A 19,265-nucleotide genomic window follows, 5' to 3' on the forward strand; every position below is an offset into this window, starting at 1 on the left:
TTCATATTCTGATTCTAATCAATGTCATGCAGGTCAGTCCATTTTGGGGACTACCCTCTTTTTCCATTCCCGGTTTCCTCCTCGATCTTCATAACCATATGTCATTTACCCCCTTGGTTCCCAGCTTCTGTCTCCAGGGAGAATGTTGTTTTTTTTATGGTGGCAGGATCACACCAAGTTACTTAGATCTGAGTAAAGGCCCATTCACACCATTAACAAGAACTAGAACTACATTGCCTGAGTGGGAAAAAAAAAAAAAAAAAAAGTTGTTTGAATTTAAATAGGCAAATGCTAAAGAGTCTATGACTGGATCATTATTGCATCGATTATTATGCTTCTAGCATGTTTGGGAACAGTTCTTTTAAAGGATTAGTTCACTTCAGAAAATATAGTTCTGAAGTGAACTAATCTTTTAACCCTAATTGATGGAGTGTGTAGTTTTTCATTTCTTAAACAACCATGTTGGAAGACGCATCATGGCCATATTCCAGGATGACAAAGCCAAGATTCTTCAGGCTAAAAAAATTGTAAAATAATGGTTGGGAGGAAGCATGAAGAATCATTTTCACACATGAATTGGCACCTCTGAGTCTAGACCTTAAATTCATTTAAAGTCTTTGGGATGTGCTGGAGTAGACTTTACAGAGTGCTTGACTCTTGCATTGTCAATACAAGACCTTGACCCAAAACTGATGCACCTCTTGATGGAAATAAATGTGGTGCATCAATTTTTGGTATATAACATAACATGCTAACATGAAAACATAATAATCACTGCAATAATGATCCAATCATAAAGTCTTAAGCATTTGTTGATTTAAATCCAAACAGCAACCTTTTTTTGGCCGGGCAGTATATATTAGGCAGTTATTATAGTTTAGTTTATTCTAAGCATGCACTGCAGTTTTGTCGTCTCCCGCTTTAAATGCTTGAGCTCCTTAAATTGGCTGTCAATACTTTATCATTCATCAGCTGGAAAAAAAAAATAAAAAAAATCATTCTGAAATGATTTCATTATTGAAATATTGGAATGAAATATTCCCATTGATTTCATTATTCTGTGTCCTTATTGTTATAGTTGTGGTGTGGACACCACTATTCTCATAAAATTATATTAAAACTTTATGGGTATTGTCCTTGGTGTGAACAGGCCTTAAGAGAGACTTAAGGGCTATAAAGCAAGAGATACCAATAAAAGTAGAGCTTCCACATAACTTGTTAGTATCCACATCTAAATCCAAGATTTAAAAGTGTCCTAGAAATCCAAAGGCTTTGAGCAAAGTTCATTATCTGCATTTCAAGTTGACTGTTCATTTGCCTTTCGCTCCTTTTTGTGTTTATTCCTCCAGCGAGAGCCAACGCCCAGCTCGGCAGGTGAGATTTTATCAGCTTTTAGATCAGTACATTGGGTAGTACATCAGAAAGGTTACAATGCAAATACTGACTGCTTCAAGGGTTGTTACTGAAATGTTATCTCTCTCACCGAGTTCTGCGCGTTTGTGATGATTGAGATTCAAGCCTTTTTCTCATGAGTCCCGTTTACTAACCATACACATATAACGCATAAAACGCATACTGTTTGCTAATGTAATAATGCAGAAATCAATTTAAATTAACATTTAACTTCATTTAAATCTAATCACTTAAATTTAAGATTACATTTAGAACCACTCCAAACCATATATATGGGTGAACTGAAATCTTATTAAATGCTACAAGTGTTATTATAATGTACAGTATTAAAAATTGATTTTAATTTTGAGATTTGTGAAATATTACATTTAACAGTGTTTTCAAAGATTAACCTTAAGTGAATGTTAAATGACAGCAAAGGGTAATCTCAATGTGTAGGCGAAATGAGCATGTCAAATTCAACCTCCAATAATGGATATACATCATGTAAAAGTTGGAGGTCTGGAAGATTTTTAAATGTTTTTGATTTTATGATCACCAAAGGCTGTGTTTATTTGATCAAAACTACAGTTAAAAAAAGTAATATTGTTAAATGGGCAGTCGTGGCCTAATGGATAGAGAGTCGGACTTGTAACCCAAAGGTCATGGGTTCGAGTCTCAGGTCCGGCAGGGATTGTCGGTGTATGGGTCACCATACTTGGCCACATGTCACTTCACTTCTTAAAAAATATTATTAAAATTTAAAATAAAATGTAATTTATCCTTTTGGTGGCAAAGCTGAATTTTCAGCATCATTACTCCTTCATAAATCATTCTAAAATGCTGGTTTTATGCTCATATTATTATCAATGTTGAAAACAGCTGTGCTGGTTAATATTTTTGTGGAAACATGATACATTTTTTCAGGATTCCTTGATGAACAAGAACAACAGCATTTATTTTAACAGAAATCTTTTGTAACATTATACATGTCTTTATGATCAATTTAATTAGGGCTGTCAAACGATTAATCGCATACAAAATAAAAGTTTGATTTTGCCTAATATATGTGGGTGTATTGTGCATAATTATTATGTATATATAAATACAAACACATTCATGTATATATTTGAGAAATATTTATAAATATGTATTTATTTATATTTTATATAATTTATATTATATATAAATAAAAACTTTTGTACATAACACATTTCTCTTAAATACATACATTATTTTGTGTGTATTTATATATACATATTAATTACACACTGTACTCACACATATATCATGCAAACTCAAACTTTTATTTTGTATGCGATTAATCGTTTGATAGCCCTAAATTTAATGCATCCTTTCTAAAGAAAAGTAATAATTTCTATTTTTTTTAAAAAAAACTTTAGATAGTGTATAACCAAAATCTACAGAGACCATAAAATCTCTAATATCAACCAGAACTCTTCAAGTAAACAATTATTAGTGAATGAGACCCAGTGTTCTTATAGTTAGTGACCAATTCAGTAATGTCCATAATGCCAAGCAACAGTCCTGCAAGTTAAACATCTTCCACAGTCAATAACATTAACACATACACATTACACAGGTGGGCTTCATCCACATCATAACAGCCACAAGGGAGCAGAGCACAACATAAAGTTGTCCTCTGCGGCCCATCTTCTGCCACATCAGCCACACGGTGCCATGTGTGTTTGGAGATGTCAAATACTTTCAGTCTGCTGTAAGGTGTGAACTGGGCTGGAACAGAACGACTTAGCGGGGGCCATGGCCAATGAGGACGAGACAAAGGCTGTGCTTTGTAGCAACCATGGAAAAAAACAGCTCTGCCTCTTTCTAATAACCTTATAATGTTTTTTATGAGGTGGTGAGATGCACTGCCCCCCAGATTTAAAGTACTCAAAACTTTCTCTGCTCATGAGATTTTATGACTTTAAATGCTTGTGTTTTGTTCCTACGAAGCACACATCTGTTTGGAAAGAAGAGAAGCTGGCGTGTTGTTTCAGGTGCTGTTTTCTTTTCTCTTTCTTAAGCCGTATTGGGTCAGTGTATGTAAGAGACGAAACAGAACATCTCGTCCTCACACTTGGCATTATTCTTTCAGGCCAGGGCTTGAAACTGACAGCCACCTAGTAAACAATTACTGCAGCAGTTGACTTATTGTTTAAAGTCAGCATGAAACAGCTTCCACCAGACCAATACCACAAAAATACCATACAGAAGCAAGTGAACGCAAACGCTTCTACTTAAAGTCGGCATGAAACGGAATTCTTCCCTATTGTGACATATCTGAGTGAAATAACTTCTTGAACAAGAAAAAAAAAGTGTAGGATGGGACATGAATTTTGTGCATTGGGAATTATTTGGATGGTTGTGGTTTGCTATTGCTGTGATCTCATGTGAGTGACAGGTTGTCCCACCCTCACGGCAGTTAACACATCATCAAAGTGAAGAGAAGTCTCTGCAATAGGGAGAGTAGTGTTGTCAAAAGTACCGACTTCGATACCAAGTCGGTAGTGAAATTTTAAAAATGTGACGCTTTGAGCGCTGTTGAGCGGATTCGTAAACACTTCTGATTGTGTTCATGCGCTCATCAGATATGTCTGCAATTGGCTACAATGCTAAACGCACAGGAGCGTTTGAAAGCACACGGAAGTTTTTGATTTTGAAAGCGGGTATCTGTGTAAGTGCTCGGTGAAGAGCGTCATTGAAGTCGTTGATCTTTGTAGCCAATCACAAACATACACTACCGTTCAAAAGTTTGGGATCGGTAAGATTTTTTATATTTTTAAAAGAAGTTTCGTCTGCTCACCAAGGCTGCATTTATTTAATTAAAAATACAGTAAAATCAGTAATATTGTGAAATATTATTACAATTTAAAATGACTGTTTTCTATTTGAAAATATTTGAAAATGTAATTTATTCTTGTGTTGGCAAAGCTGAATTTTCACATGATCCTTCAGAAATCATTCTAATATGCTGATCTGCTGCTCAAGAAACATTTATTGTGTACAGATGTACAAAATATTTGTGTACAGTAATTTTTTTAGGATTCTTTGATGAATAGAAAGTTCAAAAGAACAGCATTTATTTCAAATATAATCTTTTGTAACATTATAAATATCTTTAGTGTCACTTTTGATCGATTTAATGCATCCTTGCTGAAAAAAAAAAAAATTAAATTTCTTTAAATTCTTCTCAAAAAAATAAAAATAAAGATTCTTACTGACCCCAAACTTTTGAACGGTAGTGTATAATGTTACAAAAGCTTTGTATTTCAGATAAATGCTGTTCTTTTGAACTTTCTATTCATCAAGGAATCCTGAAAAAAAAAAAAAAAAGTATACAACTGTTTTTAACATTGATAACAATAACAAATGTTTCTTGAGCAGCAAATCATCACATTAGAATGATTTCTGAAGGATCATGTGACACTGAAGACTGGAGTAATGATGCTGAAAATTCAGCCTTTCCAACACAGAAATAAATTACATTTTATATCATATTCCAATAGAAAACAGTTATTTTAAATTGTAATAATATTTCACAATATTGATGTTTTTACTGTATTTTTAATTAAATAAATGCAATCTTGGTGAGCAGACAAAACTTCTTTTAAAAATATTTAAAATCTTACCGATCCCAAACTTTTGAACAGTAGTGTATATTTGAGCATGTAAACACAATGGCCAATCAGAGGTGTTTACAAATCAGCTCAACAGCGCTCAAAGCGTCACATTTTTCAAATTTCAGTACAGACATGTCAGTACTTTTGACAACACTAAGGGAGAAGAAGTTATTTTGATTTAAGATTATGAGGGCACATGAATTTTTAAAAAATGATGTGCACTGATAGATCATTAATAATAAATAGTGCAGTATTCCATAAAAAATAAGAACTGTCCATTTTGTTTTTATGGTGTCTTTAACCATCTCTACGTGTCAGAACACATGGGAAGTTTCTAGCAGTCCAAAATCATGCTTTTATCTCTGCTCCTGCAATTATACTGCTGGCTATTTTTCTTTGACTTTGACCAGTCACGTAATGAGCACCTTCTACTTTAGAACTCAGTTGTCTTTGGCCTGGTTAAATTAGTTCCGCTGGTTCCGTCTACTCTACAGTCAGTCTTCTTCGCGATCATCACCATTGTTCTCTTCACGCGGCGCGCTCGTCTACGGCTCCTGCGAGGCGCTCGTCTTTTGTTCCCGCCGCATGCGATGGCACAGAGTTTGGCCTATATTATTCATAAGCAGCAGGAACGTGTGGCCTGTTGGAAGGGGGTGGGGGAAGGGGGAAGTTTGGGGCATCCCTGCCCAGGACCGACAAACAGGACTACATGACCCCCGATCCGAAACGGACAGAGCCACTCATCCAAGAGAGAAAAAAAAGAGGGGTGAGGGAGAGGGCTGAAAAAAAAAAAAGAGCGAGCGAGTGACGAGAGGAGAGAGAGAGACAGTGGATAATACAGAGCTTGAGATTACAGTGCTAATGATAATCCACTACATAAGGGGCGAGATGGATGAATTATGGAAACTGTGAATTATGAATTGAGGAAAAGTCCCTCTCAGAGCCACTGTCACAACATCTGACTGAGTGTTAAGTGCAGGTGTATACTTTGAGGCTGAAGCTCAAGTTACTGTTCTTTTTCTTATGTAAGATAAAATTAGGGGAAGTATTAAATAACTGCATTGAATTGGTTACCAAATCAAACTTGAATTGAAACATTCTAACCCAGTGAGTGTCAACCGAAAGATTCATAGCACCAATGTAAACAGATGATTTGCACAAAAGAGTTTAAAAAAAAAAAAGAAGAGCAAGAGCCGAAATACATTACCATTCAAAAGTTTAGAGTCAGTAATATTTATGTTTTTGAAAGAAGTCTGCATTTATTTGACTGAAAATACAGTAGTATTATGAAATATTACAAATATTGTATTATTTTAAAATGTAATTTTCTCTTGTGATGCAAAGCTGAATTTTCAGCGTCTTCAGTGTCACATGATCCTTCAGAAATCATTCTAATATGCTGATTTGCTGCTCAAGAAACATTTATTATTATAATCAATGTTGAAAACAGTTGTGCTGCTTAATATTTTTGTGGAAACTATTTCTTTTATTTGACAAAAAGTTCAAAAGAACAGTATTTACTGAAATAGAAATCTTTGTTGCATTATGAATGCATTTACTGTCACATTATTGCTGAGTAAGTATTTAAAAAAATAATCTTACTAGGCCAAAACTCAGGCGGTGTAATATGAATGAGACAGTGCTTTGTGCAACATGGCAACTCTGGTTTTCTTGCCCTCCTCTTTCACTTTTGTAGAGTGTTGTTACCATGTCATCATTTTACGCCGGACTGCTTCACAAACGAGAGTCAATTCAATGCTGGATTTGCACAAAAGATTAACATGACGGCACATGAATTTATCGACTAACCGTTCAGAAACGTCCAGTTTCATTCTAAGAGTTTCTCCATCAGTGTTGAAGCGCGAGCTGTTAAAGCTCCACCCTCTTCTGGAAAGGGGGCCGGGAGCAACAGCTCATTTGCATTTAAAGGGACGCACACAAAAACGGCGTGTTTTTGCTCGCACCCAAATAGGGGCAAATTTGACAAGCTATAATGAATGATCTTTGGGGTATTTTGAGCTGAAACTTCACAGACACATTCTGGGGACACCAGAGACTTATAATACATCTTGTAAAAGGGGCATCATAGTGTCTCACAAGTGTGCAAATGCTCAATGAGATTTAAAACAGTCTTGGCTCCAGCGATTAAATAATAATAGTTCCCACAAGTGGCATTTAAGAGGGGAGAACAATAATAATGCATTCTACCTTTTGAGAAACCCTGTAATTTTTCCCAAAAAACATGGTTTCTCAACCACACCATTTATGATATGATAAATGAGTCACGTATTATGAATGCAGTGCATGAGCTCGCCTCTGTCTTTCATATTAAATCACTCTGTCGCGGTACCGAGCTGAAGTCCGTTACATTTAAATGGGGAGGGTCTGCTGGATGTCTGTTGATGCATGGGGGTTGGTTTAAGGATAAATGGGGGTTGGCGATGAGAAGTTGTGGAGCTGAAAGAGGGGTGGTGGAGGGGGTTGTGGTGGCTGCCTCATCCCCTGAGGAACTGCCTCGGATGCCAAGCAAAATCTGTCTCTCTCTCCTCTCTAGCACCTGAGGGCTAATCTGTCAAGCTCAGTAAGCACTGGGCGACCTGACTCCATAACCATCCCTCTGTGTGTGTGTGTGTCTTGGTAATGGGGGAGGAAAGCACCCCGCATGCTGCTTTCATATGCACCCCATTCACAGAGCAGCCAGAAGCCATCCTCCACTCGCCTATCAGTTACTATAGTGACGAGTCTGAGCAAATTAAGTAGAGGCAGGTCTATGGGGGCGTCCACAGCCTCACTGGCCTCTGAGATTACAATAGTGGAACAGTTCTCTACGTTTTGATTGGTTAATGTCACACATTTTGAAAATTCATACACAACGCCAGCTTTGAAAGGCTCAAGGCAGTCATCGGCCAGCATGTGTAGTAGTTGTATTTTTATACACTTGCTAGAGGATTGATGGGAAAATGCAGGGAGATCAGAAACTTTCAAAAAGCAACTAGCAATTTAGGATGGTATAATAAGGCCTGTACAGGCTGAATATTAAAGCGTACACACAATTACAAATCACTTCTTCAAATAATGTTAACAAACAGGTTCTCAGAAGCATTTTTCTGCCTCAAAAGTAAAAAATAAGAAGGTTATTGTGAGAAAGTTTAAAATGGTAACACTTTACAATTTGGTCGCAAGATAATTGCTACAGATTTGAATAAATCCATGTTAATGTTAGTTAATAAAAATACAACTGCTCATTTTTCACTGTTCATGTTAGCTCAGGTCTATTAAATAATAATAACAGATACAACTTTTGAATTTAATAATGTGTTAATGAATTAAAATGTATTTAATGATCTATTAAAAATGAATGAATGCTTTAGAAGAATTTTTCATTGTTGCTTCATGGTAACTAATGTAGTTAACTTATGTTAACAAATGATGTACCATATGCATTTATGCATGTATGTATGTATATATAAGAACTAAATGTCACAATTGTGACAATTGTGAGATATAAAGTTGAATTTGTGAAATTTGAAATCACAATTGGAAGATTTAAAGCCACAATTACAAGAAAAAATTATTCAATCATGAGATATGGAGTTGCCATTGTTAGATATTGTGAAATTTAAGGTGCAGTTTGTGAGACAAGATGAAATTGAGATATATATCATTGCAATTATGAGAGAGAGAGAAGTTTGTTTGTAAGGAAAAGTCATAAATTGTAAGAAATGAAGTTTCTAAATTCTAAAATATTAAGTCACAATTACATTCTTTTTTAGTTTATTGTACCTATTCTACTTCTCTTTCAAGTTTGTCATATAAAGGTCTTCATTCAAAGCTTCAAGACAGAAACTGGTCAAAACAACTTGTCCCTGAAAAGCAGAATGTTTTTAAGCCAATGTTTATTTACAAGACCATTGCTCATTTCCCGAGCAGTCACACTCTAGACTGCCGGATGACCATGACAGACAAGCTACATGAACAAAAACAAACCTGAAAGAGGTTTCCGTTTCTGACTGCATCCACGTGACGGCTAGACGTGGCCATGAATGCTCCTCAAATAAGATTTAAACAACCCATGTGACGAAAAACTACTATAAACTATTAGAAGCAATGCATCCTGCTGGGCCGAGCCAAAGCCCCCTGCTGCAGGCACGGAATCAATGGATCCACTCATGTGACTGAAAACTGACACATCCCATCCACGTCAACGGCAACAGGACGCAGGCATGCTTAGAGAAAAAAAGAACATTTAAACCCAAGGAGACAATAATATGAGGTTTTAAGCATCAAATAAAGAGCGAGTTATGGATTAAAAGAAAGATGCTATGCAGACAACGTTTGAGAGGTGCGGCCCGTTAATGGGCAATTTACTCAGAGCCGCACTCTTTCAGAAGTCGGTCCAGACACGTCAGAACTGTGAGCGTGCCCTGTGTGTGTCCGTGCATGAAAGGCCTGAAGTGTCTGTGATCTTCCCCATGCAATTCTTGGCTCCGCTCAGTCATTTAAAAGCTGTGAGATGTACAGTACAACATTTTTGGAAGAGTTTCACAAACACACCACCACATGTTTTCCACATTAATCACATTTATCTTCACAGTCCGTCACTTTTGAAACCAAAAATGCTTTACTTGAGGATCTTGGTATGCATAAAAATAAACAATGAGCACTAAATGTTTTGCCAAATTTAACCATGCCACATTTTTACCATTTTTTTAAACCAAATTTACCATACACATTTCATTCCTTTATTGAAACTATTTTTGACCCTGTCACAACTAAATTATTTAGCTGTCAATATTTGCATATTTCTGAAAAAAGGTCATTGTGGCCGTCTCTCGATCAACTTGCACCTGTCACAAAAGCATTAAGTCCATTTATCATTTTGTTCCTCAATTTCATCTGCGCAGCAACTTAAATTAAACAAATTAGTTCAGTTAAATGAACTGTTATGAGTATTTAGAACTTTCTTTTTCTTTTGAATTCACAGCACTGACATATTTCAAGTGCTATGTTTTGAGTTGTATGAATTCATTTCTTTTAATTTAGACTACCTTAAGATTAACTGAAACTGGGCTGGGATTTCTATTTAGCATTATTGCTTTGCCCATGGCACACAAAAAGGAGGGTAAATGCTCAAATTAAGAGTTATATAATGGTTTTTTGTGCAAGATTAATGGTAAGTGAGATTTAGTAGTGATTAATGTTTTGTTATGCTAATTTAGAAGAGTTTCTGTTAATGTGGGTTTTTTGGAGAGTTACCATCATGGTGACAAGTGGCGCCAAGTGTCTCAGGTTTGAGAGCAGGTAAGTTACATGTTTTAAGTTGCTCTACTCATTCTATACAATGTTAACATTTTAGCAAATTAGCAAGTTGGCATTTTCTAAATTAGTTTGTTATAGCTAGCAAAATATTTACATTGAGATAATCTGATAATTTATATGTTAAAAGTTAAATGTATACAGTGAATTAGTGCACTGAAATATTTTAAGTTAAGAACAATAAAAATATGAGTACAAAAAAATAGCTTAAATTCTCATTTAACTTTTTGAGTTCTGACAACTTATTTGGTAAAGTAAATACCTCATTTGATTTGCAAGAACTCAAAATAAAAAAGTTAATAAACTAAATCTTTTATGTTAATTGCTATCAAAATGTATGAGCAAACTCAGAACTTCAAGTTAGGAGCAATTAACATGCACTTACGAGTACTACAAACTCAAAACTTGATAGTTCTGCTTACTTAAAATTGGGAACATCATAACAAAAAAAAAATAGTTTTGGAGTTTTGTGGGGGGGGGGGATCATTCTGACTAGACTTTAACAACCAAAAATGTTGTGCCTTAATTTTGGTTTCTGATGAAATCATTGACCGAAACAGCGAAATTTAATTAGCACTTCTTTGATAACATGTTTTGACTGAGTATTTTGTGCACACAACATGGATAAGCTACAACAGGTAAACGTGTCAGTCTAGTGTGGACACACTTCACCATGACCAACAATGATGCTATTTAGCAATATGTAAAATTTCTTCTGTGGCTTTTAATTTATCACAGTGAAACACAACACCCTGAACAGAATGAAGAGTTACTTTGGCTAAATGAAAGCTTTATTTATTTTATTTTTTTTTGGTGCATCACTAGATAAACTTTTAAATGCAAATATTTTTATATTGCATTTCTTTATGAAGTAACTGGCCAAATGGCAAACAACTCCTTTTATGCACGTTTTATCAGTTTTGGGCCTTGGCTAATGGTGCTTTCATTTCCACCTGGGAAGTTCATATTTATAAGTTGGAAAGTCAAATTATAATGTCAAGTGCATTTAAACCACTTTGGTCAGAGTAAAATGCCAATGTACATTTTCTAAATAAAATTCAACAAGATTTTTTCAATCCACATCTACAAAATTACGAATAAAGAATGCACATCGGATAATTTTTTGCTTTCTGTTTTTACTCAATTGATGAAGGTGCTGGTAATTGAATAGTAATATATTCTATCATAATTGCACAGTAGTAAGGTATTTTGTACATGCAACTTAAATAATAATAATTTAATTAATTTTAACAAATTTACCATTAATACAGATGCTGCATCCATTGCGTCCGACATGTTTTCCCACTAACATTCGCCCAACTCAGTTTGGTGACATTGATGTGCACTTGAATGCACTATAAGCTCACACTATTATTTAAAAGACTTCTTCTGACATTAAAAAAGAATATCATCCCTGTTCCACCAAGGACCTTCTCAAATATGGCCTGGCAAGACCATGCAGCAAACAGCTCTGCCAGTCAAAACACTGGGCCCCAGACAAGACGGGCACTCGGGTCCCAGTGCACGTCGCCAGGCACGTCACATCTGGATGAAAGAATCGGCGTGTGCCCTTTCATTCACACGTGGGACAGCTCCCCCCACTCAGCCTCTGCTGCCAGAGACTCTCTGCGTTCTACGCTCATTCCTCTTATTGTCATTCTAATTAGCTTTCAAGAAAGAAAAAAGCCAGGCTCATAACACACACACATAGAAGCTCCTTGCTCGGACAAGCATAGTCACAAATAGAGCTGACCATACATACAAAATTCACAGATCCCAAGACAAGTTTTAGTAAAATAAATACACTCCCTCGTCCTCCGATTAAATTAGTAAGCTACAGAGGACCCCATAAATGCATATTATACAGACATGTATTTAGACTAATGTACACTAATATACACTCTCCATCAAAATCTCACGTACACACACTCATCGGAGGTGCGAGATGGAGAACTGGTGCATCCCAGTGAGAGAAAAGAGGTTGAGACAATCACAGCGATGATGAGAAGACAGATGGGTGGGGGAAGCTAAACCTTCACACACATTTACCATGAGAACTTCTCAGAGAGAAATGCTTTACGTCGCGCCTTCCAACACAACTAATGCCACTCACAAACACACACAAACTCAGAAAACCTTTAAGGAAATAGGTATAGATTCATGCTGCTGCTGGATCGTCTGCTCAAAGTCATAAACAGGTGTTTTTAGTAAAGAAAGGTCACTGACTTGACTTTTTTTTTTTTTTTAGCTGGATCTCTTATGTTATTCAAAAATACATTAAAATTTCAATGCATTATGATGAACATTTTTTTTCAATTCCTAAATTAGATACATTAATTCTCTGTGTAGCATTAAGTCAGAAATGTCCAAGTGGTGTAACTGTCTGTAGACTGTAAGAAAAAAGTCTTATTAAGAGTCCACCAAATCAAAAATCATTGTAGTATACCCAATGAAACAAATATCATAGCAACTAGAGGAGTCATTTAGAGGACCATGACTATGTGTCAATGGTTTGATTATTTTTATTTTATTTTATATTTTAATTACATTTTTTTTTTTTTTTTTTATTGGCATGGTTTAAAATGGCTTTAAAATGTCAAATGGCATGACCTTTGAAAAAGCAGCCTCATTTTTATTTGCAATTAAATATGATGTGTACCCTGACTATTGGCCATACAATATGCAACATTTTTTTTTTTTTTTTTTTTCAATTGAGGGTTACACCACTTGACATTTTTAGATTAACTACATCACAAATTATACATGCAATGTTATCATTCGAGAGACAAATACACAACTGAGCGAGAGAGCATATTAAATTAAAGAGCATATTATTATACATAATCATGTAAAAGTTTCATTGCATTTTGAAAATGACATAAAAGTTTTCCAAAAACGTATGATACCAATATGAAAGCAAAAATCACATTTCTAAGAACTTACTGGCAAATGCATTTTAAACTAGATTTTTAAAAGCTTTCTCTTTTTCATCACAGACATCCATCATTCTCAGACATCCTAATTTGTTCCTTTCCCATAAGAGAATTATGGAAATTGTGCAATGCAACTACTACATGATTCTGCATAATAATATGCTCTCTAATTTAATATGCTCTCTCACTTATAGCCATGTCTTAGTCTCTCAATTAATATGAGATCATAAAAATGTATGTATAATACAAGAATTTCGAGGAAAGTCGTATAAAAATGTCAAGACATAGCCTGTCAAACTGCAGGACACTGCCGTTACCCTTTCACATTTCTCGCCATGAGAACTGTTTCTGTTCATTGAAACAGACATATATATATATATTTGTAGCCTCTAGATAATTAAATTTGTGCAGCAAAAATCCAATTACCAAAAGAAAATGGGGCTGCATGATGTGAAATCCCAGTCTTTGAGAATCCGAACTGAAACCGAACATCCCTAGTGAAGCCATCAAAGGCATTCAGAGTCTATAAATCCTCCAGGATTGGGGATTACTCCCTGTAATATGAAAGGAATTTTACTACTCTAAACATCTTTTCTTGTATTATTTCTCATCAGTTGCATCATCATCCTCCTCTACAGATGGAGAGAATTGAGCAAATTAAAGCTCCCCCATCTGTTAAAACCCAATGATGGCTAAATCATTTCTTAACTGCCACATGAACGCGCATTATCAAAGCATTGTCAAATTAGTAGAAATTGGCAGCTGACAATTCTCAGCAGGGCACTCCCTGACTTTTCCACGCTGCCAGTCAAAGGTCTGGAGACAAGTCAGGACAAGGTTTATGGGAATTCCCTGGTCTGGGGGAGCCCTCCTGCAGATGGAGGAAAATTACCTGGCAAAGGCTGCATCTACATTAATTTGAATACATTTGAAAAAGACAAAGAGCTTTTTGAAAGGAAAATGCCAAACACTAGCGTTTCAAGCGTTTCCCCAAAGTTTCCAAAAGTCATCACCACTAAGATGACAACAGGAGACCAGACATGATAAAAGTTCTCACATTATTCTTCTGGTTTAATCATTTTATTAGCAAAATATCTCACCGCTTACTGACACATCCGAGTCGCACCCAACCAACATATAAAACACAACTGCCATCATGTTTTGCCTAGGGCTGTGCGATTAATCGAAATCGTAATAAAATCGCGATCACGCGCGACAGTAGAAGGCACGATTTCCGGCCCAAAATGACCAAAAATTACGGAGTTTTTTTAAGTGCAAGTGTTCACACCGGCAACTCCATGTTAGCTGTCATGTATTAAAGGTGCTAAAGAGGATCTTTTCGTCGACTGATAAACCAAAGACTGTTACTCAGTTTTTGTAATGAGCGCATGCGTAAGAACAACCCCCCTCCTTCGAAGGAACACCTCCCAAAACTCGTAAACACTCGTATTGGAACACGAGTATTGGAACATGAGTATTGGAACACGAGTGTTTACCACCGGCATTCACTGTGTCGTGTTCGTGGATTCATTATGTCAGACTCACCGCAGGTAACTCATAATATGCAGTTGTTACTCCTGCCTCCTGACAAAAACATTGCATGCGGCGCCTGTGGAGTGTGGAAAGTCCGCTGGAGTGTGCAGCCACGCTAGTCTCTCACAAGGAACGTCACGGCAGTGATTGACAAACCAGAGGGCCAATCGTTTACGCGATGATCGTGTAAATGATTGGCTGATGTTTTTAAGGCCCTACCTCATGCAAAGATGATGTATATTAATATTATTCCTTTCAGTGCACCTAATAAATAGTGTTTTATCAGTTAGTAAAGACAGTTTCAAGTAATATTGCAAAAATGTATAAAACAAAACATCCTCTTTAGCACCTTTAAGTGCGCTACTATTCAGCTTTCACACTCCACACAAACACTTGTATAGCCCATATTTTTCTAGGTTAAAGTTAAAGCGGCCAGCCGGCCACGTAAAGTTGCTACAACTTACTTTTTTCAGGTGATAAGTACTGTATTTATATAAATGTACTGTACTGTAATTACCACATAAACCAGCTGTTAACGATCTGTCCGTCACAGATTGCATGACTTCGCCACTTCCTGTGGATTTTTGTCGATTCGACTAATAAAATTTTGGTTGACTCGACTTTTATTTTCATCGACTAACGTTTAGTTGACTATAAGGGGGCAGCCTTACTTCTTTTACCTCGAGTGCTGTGTAGAAATGCCATTTCACATGCTGGAAAAGACGTGAGCGCAACAGTTAAAGACGTCCGTCTAGCGCGTCTACGTAGAAAAACATTGCCGCATTCCGAAACAGGTGAATAAAAATTGACAATACAGGCATTTGCAGACTGCACAACATACAAAAAGAGTTCAAAAGGCATAAAGAAATAACCAACGCCATCACGTATCATTTATGCAAAGATATGGTGCTCGCAAATAACGTCAGTAAAGCCAGTTTCCAAAAAAATGATACAGACAAGTATGTGGGTAAGGAAGTATTGTTGTTTCAAAACCATGGCTATATTGATCAAAAAATGTGATCGTCCATAGCCCACAGCCCTAGTTTTGCCACATGACAGCAATTTTCTGTCATCTCTGCTTGAATTTTCTGTCATCTTTGCAGGAATGTAATATGAAGACTGTACAAATGTAACATTTATTTTATGGAGATGAGTAGCAGGCACAACAACGCCAGTATAACAACAGAAATACCTGAGTACAATATGCATCACATGACTAAACATGAGGCATCATTTTCACAGTCCACAACAAAAAAATGCCATTTTCAAATTTATCAACAAGGAACAGCTCAGTTTTCGCACTACAAAAATGGCATCTTACTGTGGAACGGAAGGCCAAGAATTTATGTAGACATAGCCTAAGAAAGACCGGAAATGGGAGCGTCTATCTCCCGAGTGCTGTTCAAAGATATCCATCCGTTGTAAAACTATGATACTCAATCTTATATCAAGCTTGACTGAAGTGAAAGCATCCTGAGGTTACGACTAATAGAATGACTGATAACTTGGTTTCAGTATTGTGGACTTAACATCACTCCCTACCCCCAGCTGTAATAGCTTAATTTGTCACCCTGACACACATACAAACACACACACACACACACACACACACACACACATATATACACACACTCGGCTCAAATACCTCATTAATGCCCAGCAGCCCATTATCAGAGGAGGAGGGGATGAACACTCAAATTCAGTGCAGCCAATTTGAATATGTAATGGGCTAAAGATATAATCACTAAATCTAATTCGACAATTAGAACAGATTCCAGTTTTACACACTTGACACAACTACGCTACTCCAATTTTAAAGCGGAAGAAACTTCATTAGATCAGATATTGCTCGACTACATGTGACAGTATTTTGCATACTATAATTGTGGAATAAGTGGGGGTCGAACGATGCTTTAGGAGACACGGCAGCCACGGTTATCCCCCTCCTTGTCGCAGGTCTTTCATGTCTGCACTGAGACAACAGGCATAGAGACACAAGAGGCTCCCTTGGGTTTACCAACACCCCCACCTCTTCCTAGAGCTCTTGACAAAGCCTTTCCAGTCACCAGTCTGACCCAGTAACCTGGCGAACAGCTCGGGGGTGTTGAGTAGCCTCTCCCGGGCTTCCGACCGCAATCGAGTCACACAGTCTGCTGTTTGTTGAGTCCATTTCCTGTCCCGCTTCTGGATCAGATGAGTATGCTTTCGACGGGCCTGATTGTGGCTAGCAGGCGCTGATGGGGAGGTGTGCTACGGCTGAATGTGCTAATCCGGTTAGACACAGGCATCTTTCTTTACAGGCGTTTCACTGGAATGCACCCCCTACCAAAAATCCACCTAGGTCATACAGTGTGACCACACTGCCAATTTCACTAGCTGTAAATAACAATACTCACATATAAGCCAAACCACTGGCACGCAAATGATACAAAACCCAAGAATCGCATCCAAACGATGACAGTCTTCTAATTTATGGTGCATAACTGTGCTTATGAACATGTGTGCTGCTATAATTATATAAATGTTCCCAATCTAGTCGGGCAGGCCCTAAGAGTGGCGTCACTGCAAGCTACAGTTCCCTCTCCATTTCAGGCGATGGTTCAGGAGCTCATGAAATATTGAGAGAGTATGCAGGCAGCTGAAGGGTGCCGTGAGTTTTTTTGCTGCACGACTCAACAATCAGGTCTAATTAAAGGATTGCAATTTTTAGGCATCAGGAGGGGTGAGGAAAAACACATTCATCTTACCCCCTGGTTCCCCTTGAAGCAAATTGCCGGTTGATTTGGTAAGGACCCCTGGGGACAGAAGAAAAAAAAAAGGTAGAAGAGGTTGGTTAGCATCTACTATTATTATACAAAGGATTAGAAAGAAACAAAGAAATCCTGGAACTGCATTATCTCCACCTGTATTTTTAGGCTGGAACAGAGTCCAAGATGCTTTAAAGGGAAAGTTCAACCAAAAATGAAAATTCTGTCATTCATTACTCCAAACTCGTAAGATTTTCGTTCATCTCCGGAACACAAATGAAGATATTTTTTATGAAATCTGAGAGCTTTTTGTCCCTCCGTTGACAGCTACGCAACTGACACTTTGTCGCTTCAAAAAGTTCATTAAGAGAATGTAAAAATAATTCATATAAATTGAGCGAAGATTTTCTGAAGAGACTCAATCGTTTTATATGATGAACATATCAAATTTTGGCTTTTATTCACATATAAAAACTCATCAACTCACACATTAGTTGTGGTAAACAGAAGCTCAAGCAAGTTTGCTTGACGTGCGAGAACCAATGAGGTTCATTCGTGCTACGCAACACGTTTAAGCTTCCGCAAGAGGTTCGTTCTCGCGCATCAAGCAGGTTCAGTTTATGTTAATGTTCGCTGATGAATGTTTATATGTGAATAAAAGCCTAAATTAAATCTGTTCATCATATAAAGCAATTGAGTCTCTTCGGAAAATGCATATGGATTAGTTTTACGATCTCTTTTTTGAACTGTCAAAGTGTCAGTTGCATAGCTGTCAATGGAGGGACAGAAAGCTCTCAGATTTGATTAAAAATATCTTAATTTGTGAACGAGTCTTACAGGGTTGGAACGACATGAGGGTGAGTAATTAATGACAGAATCTTCATTATTGTGTGAACAATCCCTTCATGAAAAACAATGCAAATGTTTTTTGAACCAAAATTCTGTCATCATTTACTCACCATCACATCGTTTCAATACAATAAAAGTCAATGGATTCCAAAACAACACAACTGGACCCCATTAACTTTCTACTGAAGAAAGAAAGTCATACAGGTTTAGAACGGCATGAGGGTTTTCATTTTATTAAGTGTTGACCCACAATGCCAGCATTTCCACAAGCTGTGTTTAGGTACTAACTTCAGTGAAATATCATGCCTACCTATTAGCCTCCCTTCACAGTAATTACAGTCTCCCGTTACTTGCTTGCCCCCATCGACAGAGGCACAGTTCTCTCCTGTATGAATTCATGCAGACTGCGAGTGAAGGGGGTTGTTTTTGAGAGAATGAAAGGCTGGCTGTCACTGGCCTCTCAGCAGTGTCATGGTTCTGCTTGTGCGAGCCTAAAGATCAAGGCCGGGCTTTGCTAATCTGCACTGGAATGCGTCCGATTAATAAATCTCGACTTGAAAGACCTAACATGAGTCAATCAAATGTTATTGTGTGAGGCGTAGATGAGTGTGAGGATGTTGAGTGTGTGTGGACATGTAGAAAAAAGTGGGGGTGGGACAGGGCAAACATCATGGGAAAAGCTTTTAGCCAACAAATGTTGAGCACTAATTAGGACTAAAGGTAAGTTACAAAAAGCAATTTGGTCTTTTTTCTAAAGGTACATCAAGCAGGCCTGGACATTATCTACTCTGTGGTGTTTGTCCACCACATAAAGTGTGTACAAATTAGGCCTTTTATATAACCATCTCTTG

General features: G+C 37.0%; 1 protein-coding gene across 2 annotated transcripts in view; it reads right to left on the reverse strand.

Moving 5' to 3' along the window:
* Nucleotides 1-19,265, reverse strand: part of LOC137023410 (novel protein similar to elongation factor RNA polymerase II (ell)) — a 54,975-nt gene that overhangs the window by 31,667 nt on the left and 4,043 nt on the right. Inside the window, exon 2 of one of the 2 annotated variants that reach the window (XM_067390471.1) lies at nucleotides 17,566-17,613. The exons of the other annotated variant lie outside the window; for it this stretch is intronic. Coding sequence (XP_067246572.1) covers nucleotides 17,566-17,613 — 48 coding nt within the window. The remainder of the gene's footprint in view (nucleotides 1-17,565; nucleotides 17,614-19,265) is intronic. 2 annotated transcript variants of the gene reach the window in all.

This window comes from Chanodichthys erythropterus, chromosome 7, assembly GCF_024489055.1.
Source record: "Chanodichthys erythropterus isolate Z2021 chromosome 7, ASM2448905v1, whole genome shotgun sequence".
NCBI classification, from domain to species: Eukaryota; Metazoa; Chordata; class Actinopteri; order Cypriniformes; family Xenocyprididae; genus Chanodichthys; species Chanodichthys erythropterus.